The sequence below is a fragment of the Pyrus communis genome, chromosome 9 (genome assembly GCF_963583255.1).
Source record: "Pyrus communis chromosome 9, drPyrComm1.1, whole genome shotgun sequence".
Lineage (NCBI taxonomy): Eukaryota > Viridiplantae > Streptophyta > Magnoliopsida > Rosales > Rosaceae > Pyrus > Pyrus communis.
In genome coordinates this window covers 25146746-25164989 of record NC_084811.1, presented here as the reverse complement: position 1 = coordinate 25164989, position 18244 = coordinate 25146746, and the positions used below count along the sequence as shown (strand labels likewise).

General features: G+C 37.2%; 1 protein-coding gene, 1 long non-coding RNA gene and 1 pseudogene across 2 annotated transcripts; 1 reads left to right on the top strand and 2 right to left on the bottom strand.

Annotated features, from left to right (window-relative positions):
• The first annotated feature begins 752 nt into the window (after positions 1-752).
• LOC137746025 (F-box/LRR-repeat protein At4g14103-like) lies at positions 753-4739 on the top strand. The gene is made up of 4 exons (XM_068486072.1): positions 753-932; positions 1315-2373; positions 2925-3104; positions 3309-4739. The coding sequence occupies exons 2-4, from the start codon at positions 1369-1371 to the stop codon at positions 3561-3563; spliced, it is 1440 nt and encodes a 479-aa protein (XP_068342173.1). The 5' UTR covers positions 753-932; positions 1315-1368; the 3' UTR covers positions 3564-4739.
• Positions 4740-6874: 2135 nt separating this feature from the next.
• Positions 6875-7649, bottom strand: LOC137744634 (uncharacterized). Its single transcript, XR_011069610.1, has 3 exons — positions 7321-7649; positions 7104-7196; positions 6875-6934 (listed from the first exon to the last, which is right to left on the bottom strand). It is a non-coding gene; the product is annotated as an uncharacterized lncRNA (long non-coding RNA).
• A 155-nt stretch (positions 7650-7804) lies between these two features.
• Positions 7805-15704, bottom strand: LOC137744578 (heat shock cognate 70 kDa protein-like; annotated as a pseudogene).
• Positions 15705-18244: the final 2540 nt, after the last annotated feature.

Here is an 18244-nt window from a genome sequence, read left to right as displayed (position 1 = left end):
CAACAACATCAAACAATACACAATCTATCTCTTCACGAATATTCACAAAATCTCGAAAAATAATCATTTCACCAATCTATTAGTGTTATCATAATTTTTCCAATAGTCCCCAAAAATATAACCTTACGGCATCTCCAAAGGAAATGTCAAAAGTTCCTCATAGGCATATAACAGTAAAAAAAACTCTCTCCAACCGATTCTTCAATTTCTTACGTGGCGCTGAGTCAATTGAAAGTAAAGCCTTTTGCTGTCAAATTCATTTAATAATTATTTTAATAGATTTAATGCAATATATAATAAATATTGTTGTCTATTCTAAGAACTTGATTGGTTGCCTTCACAAATCTTCCCCACAAAGTGATAAAAAAAATATTTAGACTGACATTATTATTTAACGCATTGGGTAGAACAAAAAAATATACAAAATATCAAATTACCACATAAACCATCAAATATTAATTTAATATTTTAAGAAAATTGTTATTGACACTCCAAAATTCTCATTCTACACTCCAAATTTTCTATATTTAGAAAGAAAAATATATTTGTGATAAGTGTAAAATGAAATTTTTGGAATGTCAATAATAATTCTCAATTTTAAATTTTACATCTCTTTTGAAAATGTTTTTACAAAGCAGAGAGCCCAAACCCAACCCAAACACATAACAGTAGGCCCACCCAAGCAGTAAAAAAAGTCTCTCATGTCAACTAGGCGGTAGCCAAATGAAGAAACGCGCACATTTCTTTTCAATTTCCCTCTCCTAATAAATAGCTTCTTCTGATCGCGGCTTTTTCCCGAAATTTCGACTTAAATAGCTTTTCTGACAGCGGCTTTTCCAGAAAATTTTGATGGGGTTGTTTCTTGTTTGCATGCGATTGCTAAGTGCTTACCGCGATTTCGAACAGAGGCTTTTGCGGTGAATGAATTCTGGGTAAGCCCAGCTTCTACTTGTTTTCTGCTTCTGCTTTTCTTTTTGGTAATCAATAGGAAGATTTGGGATGCCATTGACGGACAAGCTTCAAACTTTATTTCGTTTTATTTATATTTGTGAAACGAGTGATATTGACGACGTCGGGCAAATGGGTAGACGCTCTTACGGTGTTTTCTGTATCTCAAAATTTTGAATTTAATTTACAGATGGTATGTGAGGCTTTTTTTATGATTTGTTGCAAGTGTTTGTCTCCTAAATTCATTCAAAGAAACCCAGAATTCCCCTGAAAAATTGACACAATTGTGTTCAGATTATATCTAGATTAGAGGGGAAATACTCAATATTTGCATTAATTTTGTTCTCCTGTCCTTAATCTTTGTAGGTGTAGCTACTAGGTAGGTGCTCTTACCAAAACAAAAAGAAATCTTAGTGTGTCATGGAACACAAGGATAAGTTCTTGGCTATTGCGAATTCTCAAGCTCAAGGACTCTGTCCCGAGAGTGTAGTGGACAGGTTTAGTAATCTTCCAGATGAAGTCGCTCATCAGATTCTTTCACTTGTCTCTTTAAAAGAACTCATTCGAGTAGGCAGCCTTTCTAAAAGATGCAGAGGGCTTTATCTCTCAACCCCATCATTGAAATTTTGGTCATCGTACTATGGAGATAAGCAGGGCCAATTAAACTTGCTGAATTCTTTCGATAGGTTTTTGATTCTTCGCGGAGGTAATAAGGTACAGAAGTTTCAAGTACATTTGGATCTCTGTTCAAGCTTACCTGATGAGATTTTCCGAGTGATCACGTGGATCCACATTGCAGCAAGGTGTAATGTTGAAGTGCTTGATCTTCAGTTGAGGGTATACAAAAATGATATGGCTTCATTTGAATTACCATCTTGCATCTTTCTTTGTGGATCTTTGAGATCTCTGATTGTGACTCTGTATACAGTTCTTAAAGTTCCCTCCTTTGCCGGTTCCACTAATCTCCGACACTTAAACTTGAGTTATGTTCAAATAGATGACGGCTTTTCCAAATGGATCTCAAATTCCTGCAAATGTATCAAGGAGTTGCAGCTTTATCATGTTGGAGCAGTAAATATCACCATTGAAAGCTCATCTTTGGAATCATTTAGGTTTGTTTCGGCTCAGAATGACACCTGCCATCTTAACATCACAGGTGAGAAACTTGAAGATATACATGTTAATTGGGAATATTGTCAACGTGGAAGCAGATCATTAACTATTTCTGCTCCAAATCTCAAATATTTCAAATGGATTGGGAGTTTATTGAACCGCCAGAATCTCAGGGAATTAATGTGTTTAGAAAAGGCAGAGATTTTTTTGAAGCCTAGGAGAGGTATCTGTGAAAACTTTGACAACGCATCCGAGTTTCTATGCAGTATATGCAGGGTTAAAGTTCTTCTTCTAAGCCACGAGACCATTGAGGTAAAGATGCACTACCCTGCAGACTAATATTCTCTTTTGGCCATAACAAGAAATTTGATTGTGCATATTGTATTTGTTTTCGGATCTATAAAAGGATATTTCATGGAACATATCTTGGCTATGGGGTTATGACATGCCAATAATAGATAGCTAATTCGTGTTTCTTAAACTACAAAGTGGTTTAAAATTTGAAGATCTTTGGTTTTACTATAGTAGTGACATCGGATGGAATGAAAATTAAAGGAGTAATGCCTGTGCGCAGGGTTGAAGAGAGGGACGAAGAATAGATTGCATTGTTATCTATTACTCCGCTTCTCTTCGTCATGTCTCTCATCTCAAAGTATAAACCTTACCAAAAGTGTGAAGCAATTGATTTGACCTCTGAATTTGGTAGCATTATATGGGCTTGAATATATGAACAATTTATGATTATTCATGTTTCTTGAAAAATGGTTTTTTTTGCTCAACTTTGTAACTTTGCTGCTGTATTATTTTATAGGCTTTAAGGGATACTTTCATCTGTTTAAGAGTCTGGCTTTATAATATTGCAGACTCTGTTCAAGGAAGTTTCCATACCCCCGCCGTTTGATAATATTTCTTACTTGGGTTTGCGCATTACGAGCTTGAGTGATGACCTAGTCCCAGCAATGGTATCTCTTTTGAGAGGAATTTCTAATTTGAATACATTGCAAATAGAATCTGACCTTTCCTTACTCTTCCATAAACCTAAAGTAAGTTAAAAGTCGAAGTTGACTCTCTCTCTCTCTCACACACACACACACACACACACACACACACACACAGATGTACGCTAGTTCAGGGACTGGCACTTCCTTGTTTCATAGTTTGTATTCATATTGCTACTTTTCGTGTGTTTTGGAATGTTTTTTTTTTTTTTTTTTTTTTTCCTATTGATTTGGCTGTTGTGTTTTCAGGCACGCGGATGTAATAGGAAATACTGGAAATCCCAAAACCTGAATTTTACAGATCAGCTTAAGGAGGTAACAATAGAGCTTTCCAACGGGTTCAATGCCATGGAGTTAGCAAGGTATATTCTCGAGCAAGCTCAGCATTTGGAGAAAATGTTCATATTCTATTTACCCCACCAGTCATATGTCATAAAAAGAGTAAATCAAAGCAAGAAAGTCTCCGCTGCCCAAATTGTCTTTCGGAAGAAACAGCAGAGATGATGTGCAAAGGTGGTTCTGTATTTTTCAAAAGATTTTGTGAACAGAAGCTTAAACCTTGTAAACTTTGCTTTTAAGGTTTTGAACAAACTTGGAGCTGTATCGTTGTGTTTGGTACACTTGCAAATTCGGTATCAGGTAGAAATTGATAGATCAAATTGTGCAAATAGTGTTAGTGTTTTGGATAGTTTTAGGCTTAATTGTATTTGTAATCAATTCAACAAGTAAATGAAATGAGATTGGAGAAGATATATGGAAGATGAAATTCAGAGAAGAAAGGAGTGCATAGCTCCTTGAATCTATGTTGGATTCGATACACCAAAGTCGGCTTACATGGTGGGATTTATAGCCGTTGCATACCCACACGCACATTTGCAGCATGACTATGATCACGTGCACAACACATGTTTTCATTTAACTTCTAATGAACTAGACACGTGGCCAAGTATACACCATAGAGATGATATAATCCTGTTCGTTCATTACATTATTTGAATATCAGCTGCTCTAGCACTTAGAACCATTCGAACTCCATTTCCTTCTTCCATTCTTTAGTTGCTATGCATCTGTGATCCAGCTACCATGCTTATCCACCAACACTCCCTTCTAAGCTAGTAGCTGGTTTAACTCCAAGCTTCTCTTTAAGTGTGTAGAATCGATCTTTGGGAAGTGCCTTGGTGAAAATATCAGCAAGCTGATCTTTTGATTTACAATAGATTAGCTTGATGATGTTTGACTGCAATACTTCTTGAATGTAATGATATCTGCTTCCAATGTGCTTTGTTCTTTGATGGAACACATGATTTCTTGTCAGAGCAATGGCATATGTATTATCGTAGTAGAGATGAGTAGCTTTAGTTTGTTCTTCACCAAAATCTTGAAGTACAAACCTCAACCACACTTGTGTGGTTGCTTTTGTAGCACTCATGTACTCAGTTTCAGCTGTTGACAATGCAACACTGTGTTGTTTAACTAAGGCCCAAGAGAAAACCCCACTTCCAAATGAGAAAGCATAACCAGATGTGCTTTCCATATCAGTTTCATCTCCACTCCAATCACTGTCACAATAGCCTTTAAGCATTGATTCCTTGCCTTTCTCATACTCAATTCCATAGTCTAGTGTGCCTTGTATACCTGAGAAGTCTCTCCCAAGTGCTTCTTTGATGGTCCATGCATAAATCTAGCAGGTAATTTAAGTTAAACTCAATTTAGTTTAGGGTCTTAATACGCTAATAATTTAAGTTAAACTTAAGGAGATTTTGCTGATTTTGAAGTTTTGAACCTTAAAAGCATGAACAGAGCTAACTTGTGCCCACTCGTCCTCGTGAGGAGGGTTTAGTTCGAGAAAGTCGGAACAAAGAGTCTGGGAGTTTTTTGCGTACGTAAACCCTATGGGAGCGACGGCGGCTGTATAGTGGGTTCACGGGGATTGTTGGAGAGCTTTGTGAGTGGTAGAAGGTAGTGCAGAGGGCGGGCGAGGATAGGAGGGCTGCTATGGAGGAACTGGATACAGATTGTGTTATGGAAGAATTATGGCAGACCTTGGGAGATAAGTTGTAGCTCACCGATAGAGAGAATGAGGGAGTAGTGATCGATAGAAAGGATGTAGATGAGGCTTTGATCGGCTTTCACTATATGTTATTGGCAGAGGTGTTGACAGTGCGAGCGGTGCATGAGGAGGCTTTCATCGATAGATTCACGTCATTGTGGCGTGGGAAGGAAGGTGTCTCAATTAGGGACATTGGTGATTGAAGGTTCCTGATCAGGTTTGTGGCTAGGAGGGATATGCAGCGAGTTCTTGACTCTGAATTCCCTTGGATGTTTCGTGATGACTTTGTGTTGGTGGGGGATTGCACGAACAGGAAGGAGGCACAATGGAATTCATTATCCATGGGAGACATGTGGATTCAGACTCATAAGGTACCACCGTTGAGTATGACGGCGACGGTGGCTTTGGCAATTGGGGGGAAGATTGGCACGGTATTAACGGTGGATAAATCAGCGAGTCGGGAATGTATTGGTACGTTTTTACTTTTTCGTATTCGATTCAATCTAAGGGAACCATTGATGAGAGGTGTGATGGTTACGTTCCCGGATGAAGGTCGGGTGTGGGTTGAATTTCGATACGAAGGATAGCCCAATTATTGCTTTTATGGTCAAAGATCAACACATCAAGATTCTACCAAAAAACCCCAAATCTTCACTTCAATCAAACCACGAAATTATGGAAAAACAAACACCACAGCTTCAAAGAATAGGCATCATACAAAATCAGTAAACAATATCACCTGATTCACGAAACTCACACCACCAGATCTCCAAATATCATCGTTTCAGATCACCAAAAACCCAATCTTCGAGCAACACCCAAACCAGCTGAAGGCCTCCCCAGAATCGAGAATGGCGACGAGCCAACTCCAAGGATGATACCATATTAACACACATAAGAACTAGGAAGAACAATGGATGACAGAGTCGAAGAAGAAGAGAAAGAGAGAGTGAGAGAAAGAGAGAGATTGTAGTAATGCTTTCAGAAAATATTACAATGTATTCCTTACACAAATGAAAGCCCTATCACCTCTTATATGACCACAAGTGCTAATTACAACAGTACCCTTATACCTATATTAACTAACTCATCTTCTAAATAATGCCATGTGGCATTTCTGATATATCTGTTATTAACCAGCAGATACAGACCACCATCCAAAAGCAACAATCAACAAAACGATGATGGAAAACCTATATGAACAACTGGAATTCTTAGTACAGCTGCATTGGGGTCCCAACACTTCCACATTTTGGACATGACTGAAGGTCTCGTGCACATTCCAAACATATCTGCACCAAGAAGATAAAATGAATAAGCATTAACAGTAATAAGGTTTTTATTTTAATCCAAAATGGACTTTAAGATTGGCATAACTTCTCATTTTGGTTTCTGCGATTTAAAATAGATAAAAGTGGTCTATGAGATTGTCCAATTATTTTGTCATTATGTGATAAATTTCCGTTAAATTGAAGGTTTTTTTTTTGTCAAATTTGCCCCTCTCCTTAAACTGGTGGCTTCTTCAATTTAACGGAGATTTTTCACAAAAGAATCAAAATGATTGAAGATGGACTTTCTCAAGGACCACTTATACCGATTTAAATATCGAGAACCAAAGTGAGGAGTTATAATAATCTCAAGAACCGTTTTTTGGCAAAAAAATCTAAAAATCTAATAATAATAATAGTAAATAGTATTCTCCTCTAAATCCACCTGAAAAATTATTTGTATTTGAGATAATATTAATTCAAATGAAATTAACTACCTGATGCCCACAACCAAAGACCATGCCTTTTGGATTAGCAAGGCAGATGGGGCACCAAAACTGTTCAACAGCATAAAAAATGTTAGCCCCAGCGACGAACAGTCTGAAAACGCAACGAATAAAAGTAGGAAGCATACAACTGCATATGCATACAAGAGAGTGCAATTGGCCTATTAATTAACAAAAATCTTCAAGGATACCATATGCAATGTATGGTAGAAGATCATACCTTTTCATCCCCACAAATCAATTTTAGTTTGGTAAGTATTGGGGTTTGACAATGTGGGCAATGATAAACCTTCTGTTCGCATGTGCTACATATCTGCACCAAAAGATGAATTACTACACAAAATCTAACCCTTCAACTTTCATTCGAAACCGAGGCTTTTTTTCAGTCTCAGTTGGGCAAAAATGAAGTGGGAGAAATAAAACTCAAATGAAAATACCCGATGCTTGCAACCCAAGGCAATGTCCATTGGATTATCGTAGCAGATGGTGCAAACCTGTTTAAGACCATATAAAATGTTAATTGTAGTCATGAACACCCATAACACGATAAATTGTACCACCAAACATAAGCATTAATGTAGCAGAGACTCATAGTAACCACATTTAAGTTTAGGTTATTACTTTCTTGCTTGAAAGTACCATTTTCATAAACAAATCAAAATATTTTAGCTCCCTGAATCGCCTATAGTAAGGAGCTATGAGGCCCTTCCGTTCTCCTAACTCTCTCCATTCCCGGTGGAGAATCCCCATGTTGAAAATAACCCTGTTGCAATTATAACCAGCATGGCCAAGAATGGATAGTCTCGTATTAGAACTTCGAATATGCTGTATGGCATTTTTCACCTCCATAACATAAATTCTCTTGATAATACAAGTACCAGCTGTTTGTGAAAAAAAAAAAAAAAACCGTGTGAACAAAATCTAGATGTGCCAGCTTAGAAGTCTGTATACCTCATTCTCATTGGTCGAACTGGCAGAGGGTGGAGCTGTGGTACCAGAACTGGTTTCTCTATAATGAAAAGGACCAAGAGGAACCCTCTGGGAAAAATTGCCAGCCTGACCGCTGTCCATTTAAAAGAAGGAAATATGTATGCAAATGATGTCAACATGTAATCAACAGGTATTCACGAATGAGAAATATAGAGAACATTGCGAAGCGGACCCTTTTACAGAATATTTTCTTTCCAACCTCTTTTTATCATCAGTGACCAGAACACCAGCATCATATGGTGATGGAGGATAGGAATAAACTAACGATGGATATTCATACCTCTGAATTTTTACAGGATCTGGAAATTGGACTTGAGGAAGTCTCAATCGAGAAGAAGACTGCCTCCTCGGCATTGCTGAAATGCATCCACCCATTAACTCAACTCTCCTAGGGAAATTCCCTAATTCTAGACAAAATCCTCTTCTGGTATTCACTATGCAGAACCTACAACAAAACCCAGAAAAAGAAAACTTTGAATCCAAAACTGCAATACATGCGAACGCACAGACCCACAAATACAAACACTTACACAAACCCACAAATATAAAGACAAACACACAAACGCATATGCCTACTCAGTTAAGCATCTCCAATTAGCAACTTAGCAAATGATTAAGCACCAAGAGGTGAAGGTCCGCATTTCAACGAAATCCCATCTACATTTTGATATTTCCAATCTTTATTACTGATAGTTTTATATGCAAACAGAAAGACAACCAGATAACCGTAGGCTTGTAGCTGCCAGAAAGGAAGTAACTGCAGAAACGCAGCAAACTTTATTCGATTCGAGGGCTTCTTTTTTTCTTGTTAATGGAAAAAGATCGATGGTATTCAATCACATGTAATCAAAATATAAATTCTCTCATAAATATTCATAATTTCAAAAAAAAAAAAAAAACACCCGAAAGTTGAAAAGCCTTGAAGTTAGAACTACCTTCTTGCTCGTTAGGAGGAAATAAGCAAAACCCTTGTCCTCTCTTGCTCTAAAACGCCGTTCACGTTAGGCTGTGACCACAGGGTGTATAAACGGCCAAAACCCTTCTCTTCTATTGCTTCTTCTGTTGGATAAAATACAAGTATACATATTCAATCTGCAAATTTGTTCAAACAGCAGAAGAACAAATCAAGAAAACTTGAATTATGAAATTGCTAAAATTCTTCAAGTGAGAAATACCTGTTAGGTTTAGGTTGGAACTTGGAACTGCCACCGCCGAAACCCTTTACCTCTCTTCCCTATTGCTTTTGGTGAATTCAATACAAACACATTTAGACTCGTTCAAATAGATTAGGGATTTGTCATTGATCGTTGGATCTACAGGTAAATGAGCAACTTTTAATTTTTACTTTTAATTTATTTATTATTATTATTTTGGAGATATGAAAAATGTATATAGCGAAATGAGGGTTGACGAAAGGTGATAGGGGAGAGGAAGAAATAATTAAGAAAGGAATGAAAATAAAATCTTGAAAGTAAAAATAACTTAAAATGTTCTGAATTTTTTTATAGTTGTAAAGTAAAATCTAAAAGCGAGCGATAACAATGAAACCATAAAACAACAATTACAAAATTTTCCCACTAAAGATGGAAGCTTCAAGCTTGGTTCTCTCCTGTTTTTCTTATTTGAAATTAAGTCAATATGTAAGATCGTTATGATGGCAATGGTACGTCGATCAAGTTACTTGATTCTCAAGTAACTCGATATCCAAGTTAGTTGATACTCAAGTGATCTTGCAGTCTTGACGGCGGAATAGAACGAGTAGAGGAGAGAAAAAGGATTTGGTTTGAACATTTATGCAAGTTAAAATTGTCAGTGTCAAAATTCAGATGGAGTTTGATTGGGTTCAACATGTGTTATGAGCTTGAGTGACGATATAGTCCCAGCAATGATATTGCTTCTTAGAGAAATTTCTAATTTGAATACATTGCACTATATATTCCAATTAGACTCACACAATGTAGCCGCTCGAACTAAGCAGAGAGCCCAAAACTATAACACAAAGAAGTAGGCCCAAACGAAATAAATTCTCAGGTTACATAAATTCTCAGCTTTGTAACCTTGCTGTGCTACAAAGAAGACCCTGCGAGTTGTCCCAAAAAATAAAAAAAAGGAAGACCCTCCGTATTTCTTTTTTTATTTTTAGTCAAAATAATTTTTGAAATAGACATAACTCTTCATTTTAGTCTATAAAGTTTGAAATCAATAGAAATGGTCATGAGTTTGTCGACTGTCTTAGTCATTTCATGAAAAATCTCTATTAAATAAGGACTAATATGACAAAATATCTTCAATTTTCGTCAAATATTTTGATCCATTGTTTATTAAATTGAAGGTATTTTATAATTTTGATCGTTATTTAACATAGATTTTTTTAATGTAATGACAAAGATGATTGATGGTGAACAAACTCAAGAATCACTTCAATCTTTTCAAATCATTAGGACCAAAGTGACGAGTTATACCAATCTTAGGGCCATTTTGGCTAAAAAGCCAAATTGCAAGCTTTCTTTAGAGAAGGATCAACGTCATTCCCACTGGGTAGTGCCATCCACACACCCATTTATACTTTCACACTTCTCTTAATTTTTGGCCATTGGATTGAATGAATTGAAGAAGATCAATAACTAAAAATTTAAGAAGGGTGTGGAAAGTAAAAATAATTGTGTGAATAGTTCTATCTTTCCCATTAGATCAGGTACACAAATTACGAGCTTGAACGAGGACCTAGTCTCGTCAATGTTACCTCTTCTATGATGAAAGACTACTTTGAATACTGTGTGCATAACATCTGATCCACCAAGTACCAAAAGACAGACTGGTAGATCATCTTTAAACCGTTCTGAAGCGGAAGAAAATGATATTACTGTACGTATGTTGCGCCTCTATCACTCTCTTGCACACACTCATGAAGCACATTTTACGATTTTCGAAATTTCTTGCATCAATCAGGAGAATGGTTGAATAAACTGTTTCTAACTTCTCCTCATCGTATCTTGAAAAAAAAAAAAAAAAAAAAACGAGCAAGAGTACAAATATTATAGCATTTTAAGCACTTGATAGTGAAGATTTAGCAATCGGAATACGATAACATGTGTATCTATGTCAGGCATTTTGTATATGTCTAACGTATTGTGGTCTAGTGAACTAATAGAACTCCAAAAACATGATTTCTTGCATAATTAATTATACTAATCCAGCAGGCAAGTCTGCTCCCAAAACAGGGATAAAAACCAAGAGTCTAGCAAAGAAAACCAACATGTCAAAACAATGCACCAACAAGAAGTAAAATGGGTGACCATCGACTACCACACACCAGCAGATTCTTAACAAACATGGAATGACTAAACCAAATGACGAAAAACTACAAGTAAACCAGTAGCAAATTGATTTTCGGTATGCTATAATTATATGTCGTTACTTACTTCATCCTGTAAATTCCCAAAGTTCATCTTTTGATTGTAATCTCCTTCTTCTGGCCAGTGGACAAGACCTCAGCAGAAGCATTCAGGATACCATTTGCATCAATTGAAAAACAAACATCTACCTTAGCAACACCCTTAGGAGCTGGAGGAATGTCATCGATGTCAAAGCCACCCAAATAATTATTATCTTTGGTTAGCTCATTCTCACCCTCGTAAACTCCACAGGGGACAGAACTTTGGTTGTCGTGACCAGTTACAAAAGTATGGTTCTTCTTGGTGGGAATTTTGGTGTTTCTTGGAATCATAACACGCATGAGCTGTTCTTCTTCACCATATTCTGTCCCAAGTGACATAGGAATGACATCGAAGAGAGTGAAGTCTTGAAGCTTCAAACTTTGATTACCATTCAAGACAGCAGCTTGAACAGCAGCACCATATGCCACAGCCTCATCCGGATTAATGCCGTTGTACAGCTCCTTGCCGATGAACACGTTGTGTAATAGCTCCTGCACCTTGGGAATTCTAGAGGAGCCACCAACAAGAACAACATCATCGACATTGCTTGTGTCCATTTTGGCATCCTTCAAACATTTATCCACAGGCTTCATGCACTTGTTGAAGAAATCCATGTTTAGTTGTTAAAATTTTGCACGGGTAAAAGTTGTATAAAAATCAACACCATGATACAAACAGTCAATTTCAATATCTGTCACAGACGTAAACAAAAGTCTCCTCTTCGCCTTCTCACATTCATTTTTTAACCTCCTAAGAGCTCTAGGGTTTCCACTGACGTCCAAACTATGCATCTTCTTAAACTTCTCAACCAAGTAATTCACCATATTGTTATCAAGGTCTTCACCACCAAGGTGAGTATTTCCAGCCGTCACCTTCACTTCAAAGTCACCAGAACTTATGGTAAGCAGTGACAAATCTAAAGTACCACCACCCAAGTCAAATATCATAACATCTCTCTTGCTATACCAACCAGCCTTATTGTCAATTCCATAAGCAATGGCGGCCACAGTTGGTTCATTGATGATTCGCATCACCTCTAAGCCAGCAGTGACACCAACACATTTTGTAGCCTGACGTTGTGAGTCAGTAAAGCAAGCAGGGACAATAATAACTGCTTTCTTCACACTTGAGCCGAGGTAGACCTCAGCAATCTCCCGCATCAAACTGTTTCTCTTGACCCTCGTGGGTAACCACAATCATGGGCTTGTGATCAGGATCTTCAGTGACCTTGAATGGCCAGAGCTTCAAATCATTTTGAATAGAAGCGTCAGTAAATCTCCTTCCAATTAATCGTCTTGCATCTGTAAAATGAATGCCAAACTTCGAAACTCAATCAAATAAAGTGGAAGGATTGCAAACAATGGTGTAACATAAACCAAAAATTTCAGTTAGCTATATCTCTATTTAATTGTAAATGTCAAGTACTAACATGAAAAATGTTTCACTTTTTCCAAGTTTCTCATTCAGTCTGACCGAACTAAAAAGATGCTGTTATCAGAGTTATATAATGTCATTCAGTACCTAAATCATTTAATTATGTCTTTTACATAACTAACCTCATTAAAATGCAAAAATAGTTAATTTGGGTACTGTAAGTCTGAAACTACCCAAGAAATACCCATAGGATATATTGGGGTGAGGGACTTCCAAATCCCACAATATTGATGTCAAATTAGTAACGGATCGATCGCTAAACATTGGGAAGGATTAGAAATGCATCGTGTGAGCATTACAAAGGTTTGTAAGAGGGATTTATAAACACCTTGCAAGCAAGGGTTGACAAATCCCTCTCACATTGCCTTCTAATGCTCATATGGTGCTTTTTTAATTCCTCGTCTATCAGTTTGAGATCCATTCCTTGCTAACTTATCCTCAGACCCTCGAGACTTGAAAATTCCCTCACCCAACCATAGCATTAAGCACCCATTAGCAGGATCACAAAGCTCAGGTTAAGAAAAGTCAATATTTAGCTAATGAAAAAAATGATGATAAAAAAACAAAACAAAAACACAAAATAGTTTATAAGAATGCAAACACTTGTAGCCTCGAAGGGTATAGATGTGAGAAGATTAGCCTTACCAAAGATTGAGTTTGAGGGGTTTCTAATTTGTGAAAGCAACATAAGACGGAGTTGTTCTGTTCCCCTGACCATTCACTATGGAGACCTTAATTCAAGAAGAAATTACAGAGAATGGTGACACACAAAGAACTCTACAACAAGTAAGCATGAGTCCACAACCGAGTCAATCACAGATAACAACTCCAAGTTCAACTCCAGTGAGGTTAAGAAGCTTGGATGAGATCTATGCTAGATGTAATTAATGTGTAGTGAAACCAGAAACATATGAAGAAGCTGAGAAAGACAAAGCTTGGAAGAAAGCAATGAAGGAAGAACTTGAAATGATTGAGAAGAATGATATTTGGGAACTTGTAAATCGACCAAATGACAAACCTGTGATTGGTGTGAAATGGATGTACAAAGTGAAGCTCAACCTAGATGGTTCTGTGCAGAAGAACAAGGCCAGATTGGTAGCTAAAGGCTACTCACAGAAGCCTGGAGTAGACTTCAATGAAACCTTTGCTCCAGTAGCAAGGTTAGACACCATAAGGACCTTGATAGCCTTAGCAACCAAGAAGGGTTGGAAGTTGCTTCAATTGGATGTTAAATATGCATTTCTAAATAGAGTGCTAGAGGATGAGGTGTTTGTGGAACAACATTAAGGGCTCACTAGTCAAGAGTTTCCAGAAAAGGTGTACAAGCTAAGGAAGACACTCTATGGCCTAAAGCAAGCTCCAAGAGCTTGATATAGTGAGATTAATTCCTATTTCACTGAGAAAGGATTTCAGAAAAGTCCTAGTGAAGCTACACTCTACACCAAGACAGAAAGCAACAACAAGACACTCATTGTCTCAATCTATGTGGATGATGTTGTCTACACTGGAAATGATGCTGCAATGATTGAAGAGATCAAAGAAGAGATGATGAAGAGGTATGAGATGATTGATCTAGGCCTCTTGCATCACTTTCTTGGCATTGAAGTAATTCAAGAAGCAAGTAGCATTTTCATTCATCAAAAGAAATATGCTAAAACATTGCTTGAAAAGTTTGGGTTCAAGGGATGCAAACCGGACTCTACACCCCTAATTGTAAATGAGAAGCTTAAGAAGGATTATGGAAGTGAATCTGCAGATGCTAGTCTCTACAAAAACATTGTTGGCAATTTATTGTACCTGACTGCAACAAGGCCGTATCTAATGTTTTCAACAAGCCAACTTTCTCGGTTTATGCAGAATCCTAGCAAGATACATATCAGGACAGCTAAGAGAGTGCTAAGATATGTGCAAGGAACACTTGATTTTGGGAACAAGTATGAAATGGGGAAATCAACTATCCTAATTGGATTTTGTGACAGTGACTGGGGTGGCAGTGAAGATGATAGCAGAAGCACATCGGGCTATGCTTTCACTTTTGGTTCAGGGGTATTTTCATGGGCCTTTGTGAAGCAACAACGTGTTGCACTGTCCATAGTTGAGGCAGAGTATGTGAGTGCACCAGAAGCTACAACTCAAGCTATTTGGCTAAGGTTTATACTTAAAGACTTTGGGGAATTGCAGGTTGATGCCACACCACTTCTGTGTGACAACAACTCTGCAATCGCCATGACCAAAAACCCAATATTTCATTAAAGAACAAAGCACATCAAAAAAAGATATCATTTCATCAGAGAGGCATTGCAGGACAACACTATCAAGCTAATTTATTGCAGCACAAAAGATCAAATCGCAGACATTTTCACAAAAGCATTACCTAAGGAGAGATTCAATTACCTGAGGGGATTGCTCAGAATGACTCCCAGAAGCAATTTAGAGGGGAGTGTTGGAAGCTAAACAGGTTCTGAAGTCAAAGGATCGAAGGCAGTAAGGAGCTCCTAAGCATGGCTGCTGTCTGCATCGAAGAAGAAAGAAGAAATGAAGGGTTTTAGTCCTAACGGCTAGTTTTTTCAGTTTAAATGTATATGTGAGTGTGTGAGTGACAAGTGTACACTCCAGATTAGAACACTTAAAACCCCATATGAAGGGCTAGGATGCAATCTAGAGTAGTATGGCTGAAATGGTTGTTAAGCCTCTTGTCAATCACTCTCTTAAACAAGTATGGGTCATGGCAATGCACCATACCCTACAAAGATTCACCTACTTAATGAAGTAATGGTTGATGCATTGAACACAACCTTGAAAACCATCAAAAACTTCTCCAAAATTCTCTCCATTATCTGCCATTCTAACCTAAGAAAACAACCAAAACAAACAAACTTTAGCATATATCGCCACACTGCTACACATGAATACGTTGTCCCCAGATCAATTCCAATTGCGTGGCCTTCTTTTCCACTCATTCTCAACTCAGGAACTGGGAGAACACAAAACAAGGAGAAAAATTATTGCAAAGCGTGTTGAATGAAGAATGCCTGGGTAAGTACAATCCCCGACTATGTCTTCAAGTTATGAAGTAAGGTTTCACAAATAAAAGCAGCAATCAAATTGTAAACAAATGAAATAAATAGCTTATCATCAAATGACAATAGCATGAAAAGAGGGAGTAAATGGAAGAAAGAATAACTCTTGGTGGAAGTGAAGTTTCCTGTCCTGTGTTTGGAAACGCAGGGAAATAGGGTCATGAAATACCATTTAAAGTTCCCTCCTTTGCCGGTTCTACTAATCTCCAAAACTTGAAGTTGAGTAATGTTCGAATAGATGAAGGCTTTTCCAAATGGATCTCAAGTTCCTGCAAATGCATGAAGGAAGTGCAGCTCTATGATGTTAGAACAGTAAGCCCTAGTTTGGTACTGAGGTGATTCTAAAAAAAATGGCTATAAAAAATGTTGGGAGTTTTTTTATGTTTGGTAAACATTCAGCTTTAGCTTTTTTTCACAGTTTTGGGGGAAAAAAGCCAAAAACACAAAGCTGCAAAACCAAGCTTTGATAAACCAGTTTTTTTTCACATCTGTTTTACATAAAAGTTTATCAAACACTATAATACTTTTTTTTTTTCAAAAGCACTTTTACAAAAAAGATTACCAAACACTCTACTGCTTTATTTCACGGCTGCTTATTCTCACAATACAGCAGAAGCAGTTTTTTTTCAAAGCACAGCAATTCCAAACCAGTTCTAAATATCACCATTGAAAACTCATTGTGTCATTTCACAGTGGCATCTGCCATCTTAACATCTCAGCTGAGAAACTTGAAGATATACATGTAGAGTGGGAATATTATCAACCTGGCAGCAAATCATTAACTATTTCTACTCCAAATCTCAAATACTTCAAATGGATTAGGAATTTCTTGAACCGCCAAAATCTCAGGGAATTAATGCGTTTAGAAAGGGCAAAGATTTTTTTGAAGCCGAGGAGAGATGTCTGTGATAACTTTGACAACGCATCTGAGTTACTTTGCAGTATATGCAGGGTTAAAGTTCTTATTCTGAACCAGGAGACCATTAAGGTAAAGATGCACTAGCCTGCAAGCTAATATTCTCTTTTGGAAATAACAAGAAATTTGATTGTGCAGACTGTATTTGTTTAGGAATCTATTAAAGGATATTACATGAGCATATCTTGGCTATGGGGTTAGCTAATTCATGTTTCTTAAACTTCAAGGTTGTTTTTAAGAGCTGATATAACAGAAATGCCACATGGCATTATTCTAGTGGTTGAGTTTGTTAATATAGTTAGAAGGGTATCATTGTAATTGGGATATATGGCTATATAAGGAATTGTGTAGCTATCATTTCCTTAAGTTCAGTTGTATACATTTTTTCTAATCAATCAATACAATCTCTCTTGTTTCTCTCTACCAATTCTTTCTCTTCTTCAGTACCAATTCTTCATTTCCTGCAATGTAGTTAACATGGTGTCAAAGCCACCAGGCTTACACTATGAATTCTGGTGGTTCCACTGCTCATTAGTTTCATTTTTTTTCTTCTGTTAATTTCCTTAGTGCTTCCACAATCGTTCCGTAACTTCTGGGTTGTGAACAATATATTCCGATAAGGTTTTTCTGGGCTGTGAATTGAGATGTCAGATCACAAATCGTAGTCAAGGAAGCCATTCGCGTTGGTTTTCCTTTGGAGTGTTGTTATGGTTGGTGCTTCAACCATGTCTCCCAAATACCTAGCTAGTTCAAACTTCACTTGGATACTCCAAGTTTAGTTTGAGGTGGGGGGGAGTAATAGCTGATATAACAAAAATGCCACGTGACATTATTCTAGTGGTTGAGTTTGTTAATATAGTTACAAGGGTATCATTGTAATTGGGATATATGGCTATATAAGAGATTGTGTAGCTATCATTTCCTTAAGTTCAGTTGTATACATTTTCTCTAATCAATCAATACAATCTCTCTTGTTTCTCTCTACCAATTCTTTCTCTTCCTCTGTACCAATTCTTCATCTTTTGCTCAGAGCAAATGATATCATTGGTTTAGTATAGTAGTGACATCGGATGGAATGAAAATAAGGGAGTAATGCCCGTGTGCAGGTTGGATGGTAGATGTGTGAAGGAGAGGGACGAAGAATAGATTGCGTTGTTATCTATTGTTCCGCTTCTCTTCCTTATGTCTCTCATCTCAAAGTATAAACCTTACCAAAAGTATGAAGCAATTGATTTGACAAATGAATTTAGAAGCATGATATGAGCTTGAATATATGAATAATTGATGTTTATGCATGTTTCTTGAAAAGTTGTTTTATGCTCAACTTTGTAAATTTGTTGCTGGATTATCTGTGATACTCTCATCTGTCTAAGAGTCTGCCTTTATAATATTGCAGGCTCTGTTCAAGGAAGGTTCTATGCCTGCGCCGTTCGATAATATTTCTTATTGGGTTTGCGCATTACGATCTTGAGTGACGACCTAGTCCCAACAATGGTATCTCTTA

Excerpts from the sequence above, each read along its gene's own strand:
- LOC137746025 (XM_068486072.1), top strand. The coding sequence starts at position 1,369 with ATGGAACACAAGGATAAGTTCTTGGCTATTGCGAATTCTCAAGCTCAA. Across the intron at positions 2,374-2,924 it reads TAAGCCACGAGACCATTGAG|ACTCTGTTCAAGGAAGTTTC; the intron begins GTAAAGATGCAC and ends ATAATATTGCAG. Across the intron at positions 3,105-3,308 it reads TACTCTTCCATAAACCTAAA|GCACGCGGATGTAATAGGAA; the intron begins GTAAGTTAAAAG and ends TTGTGTTTTCAG.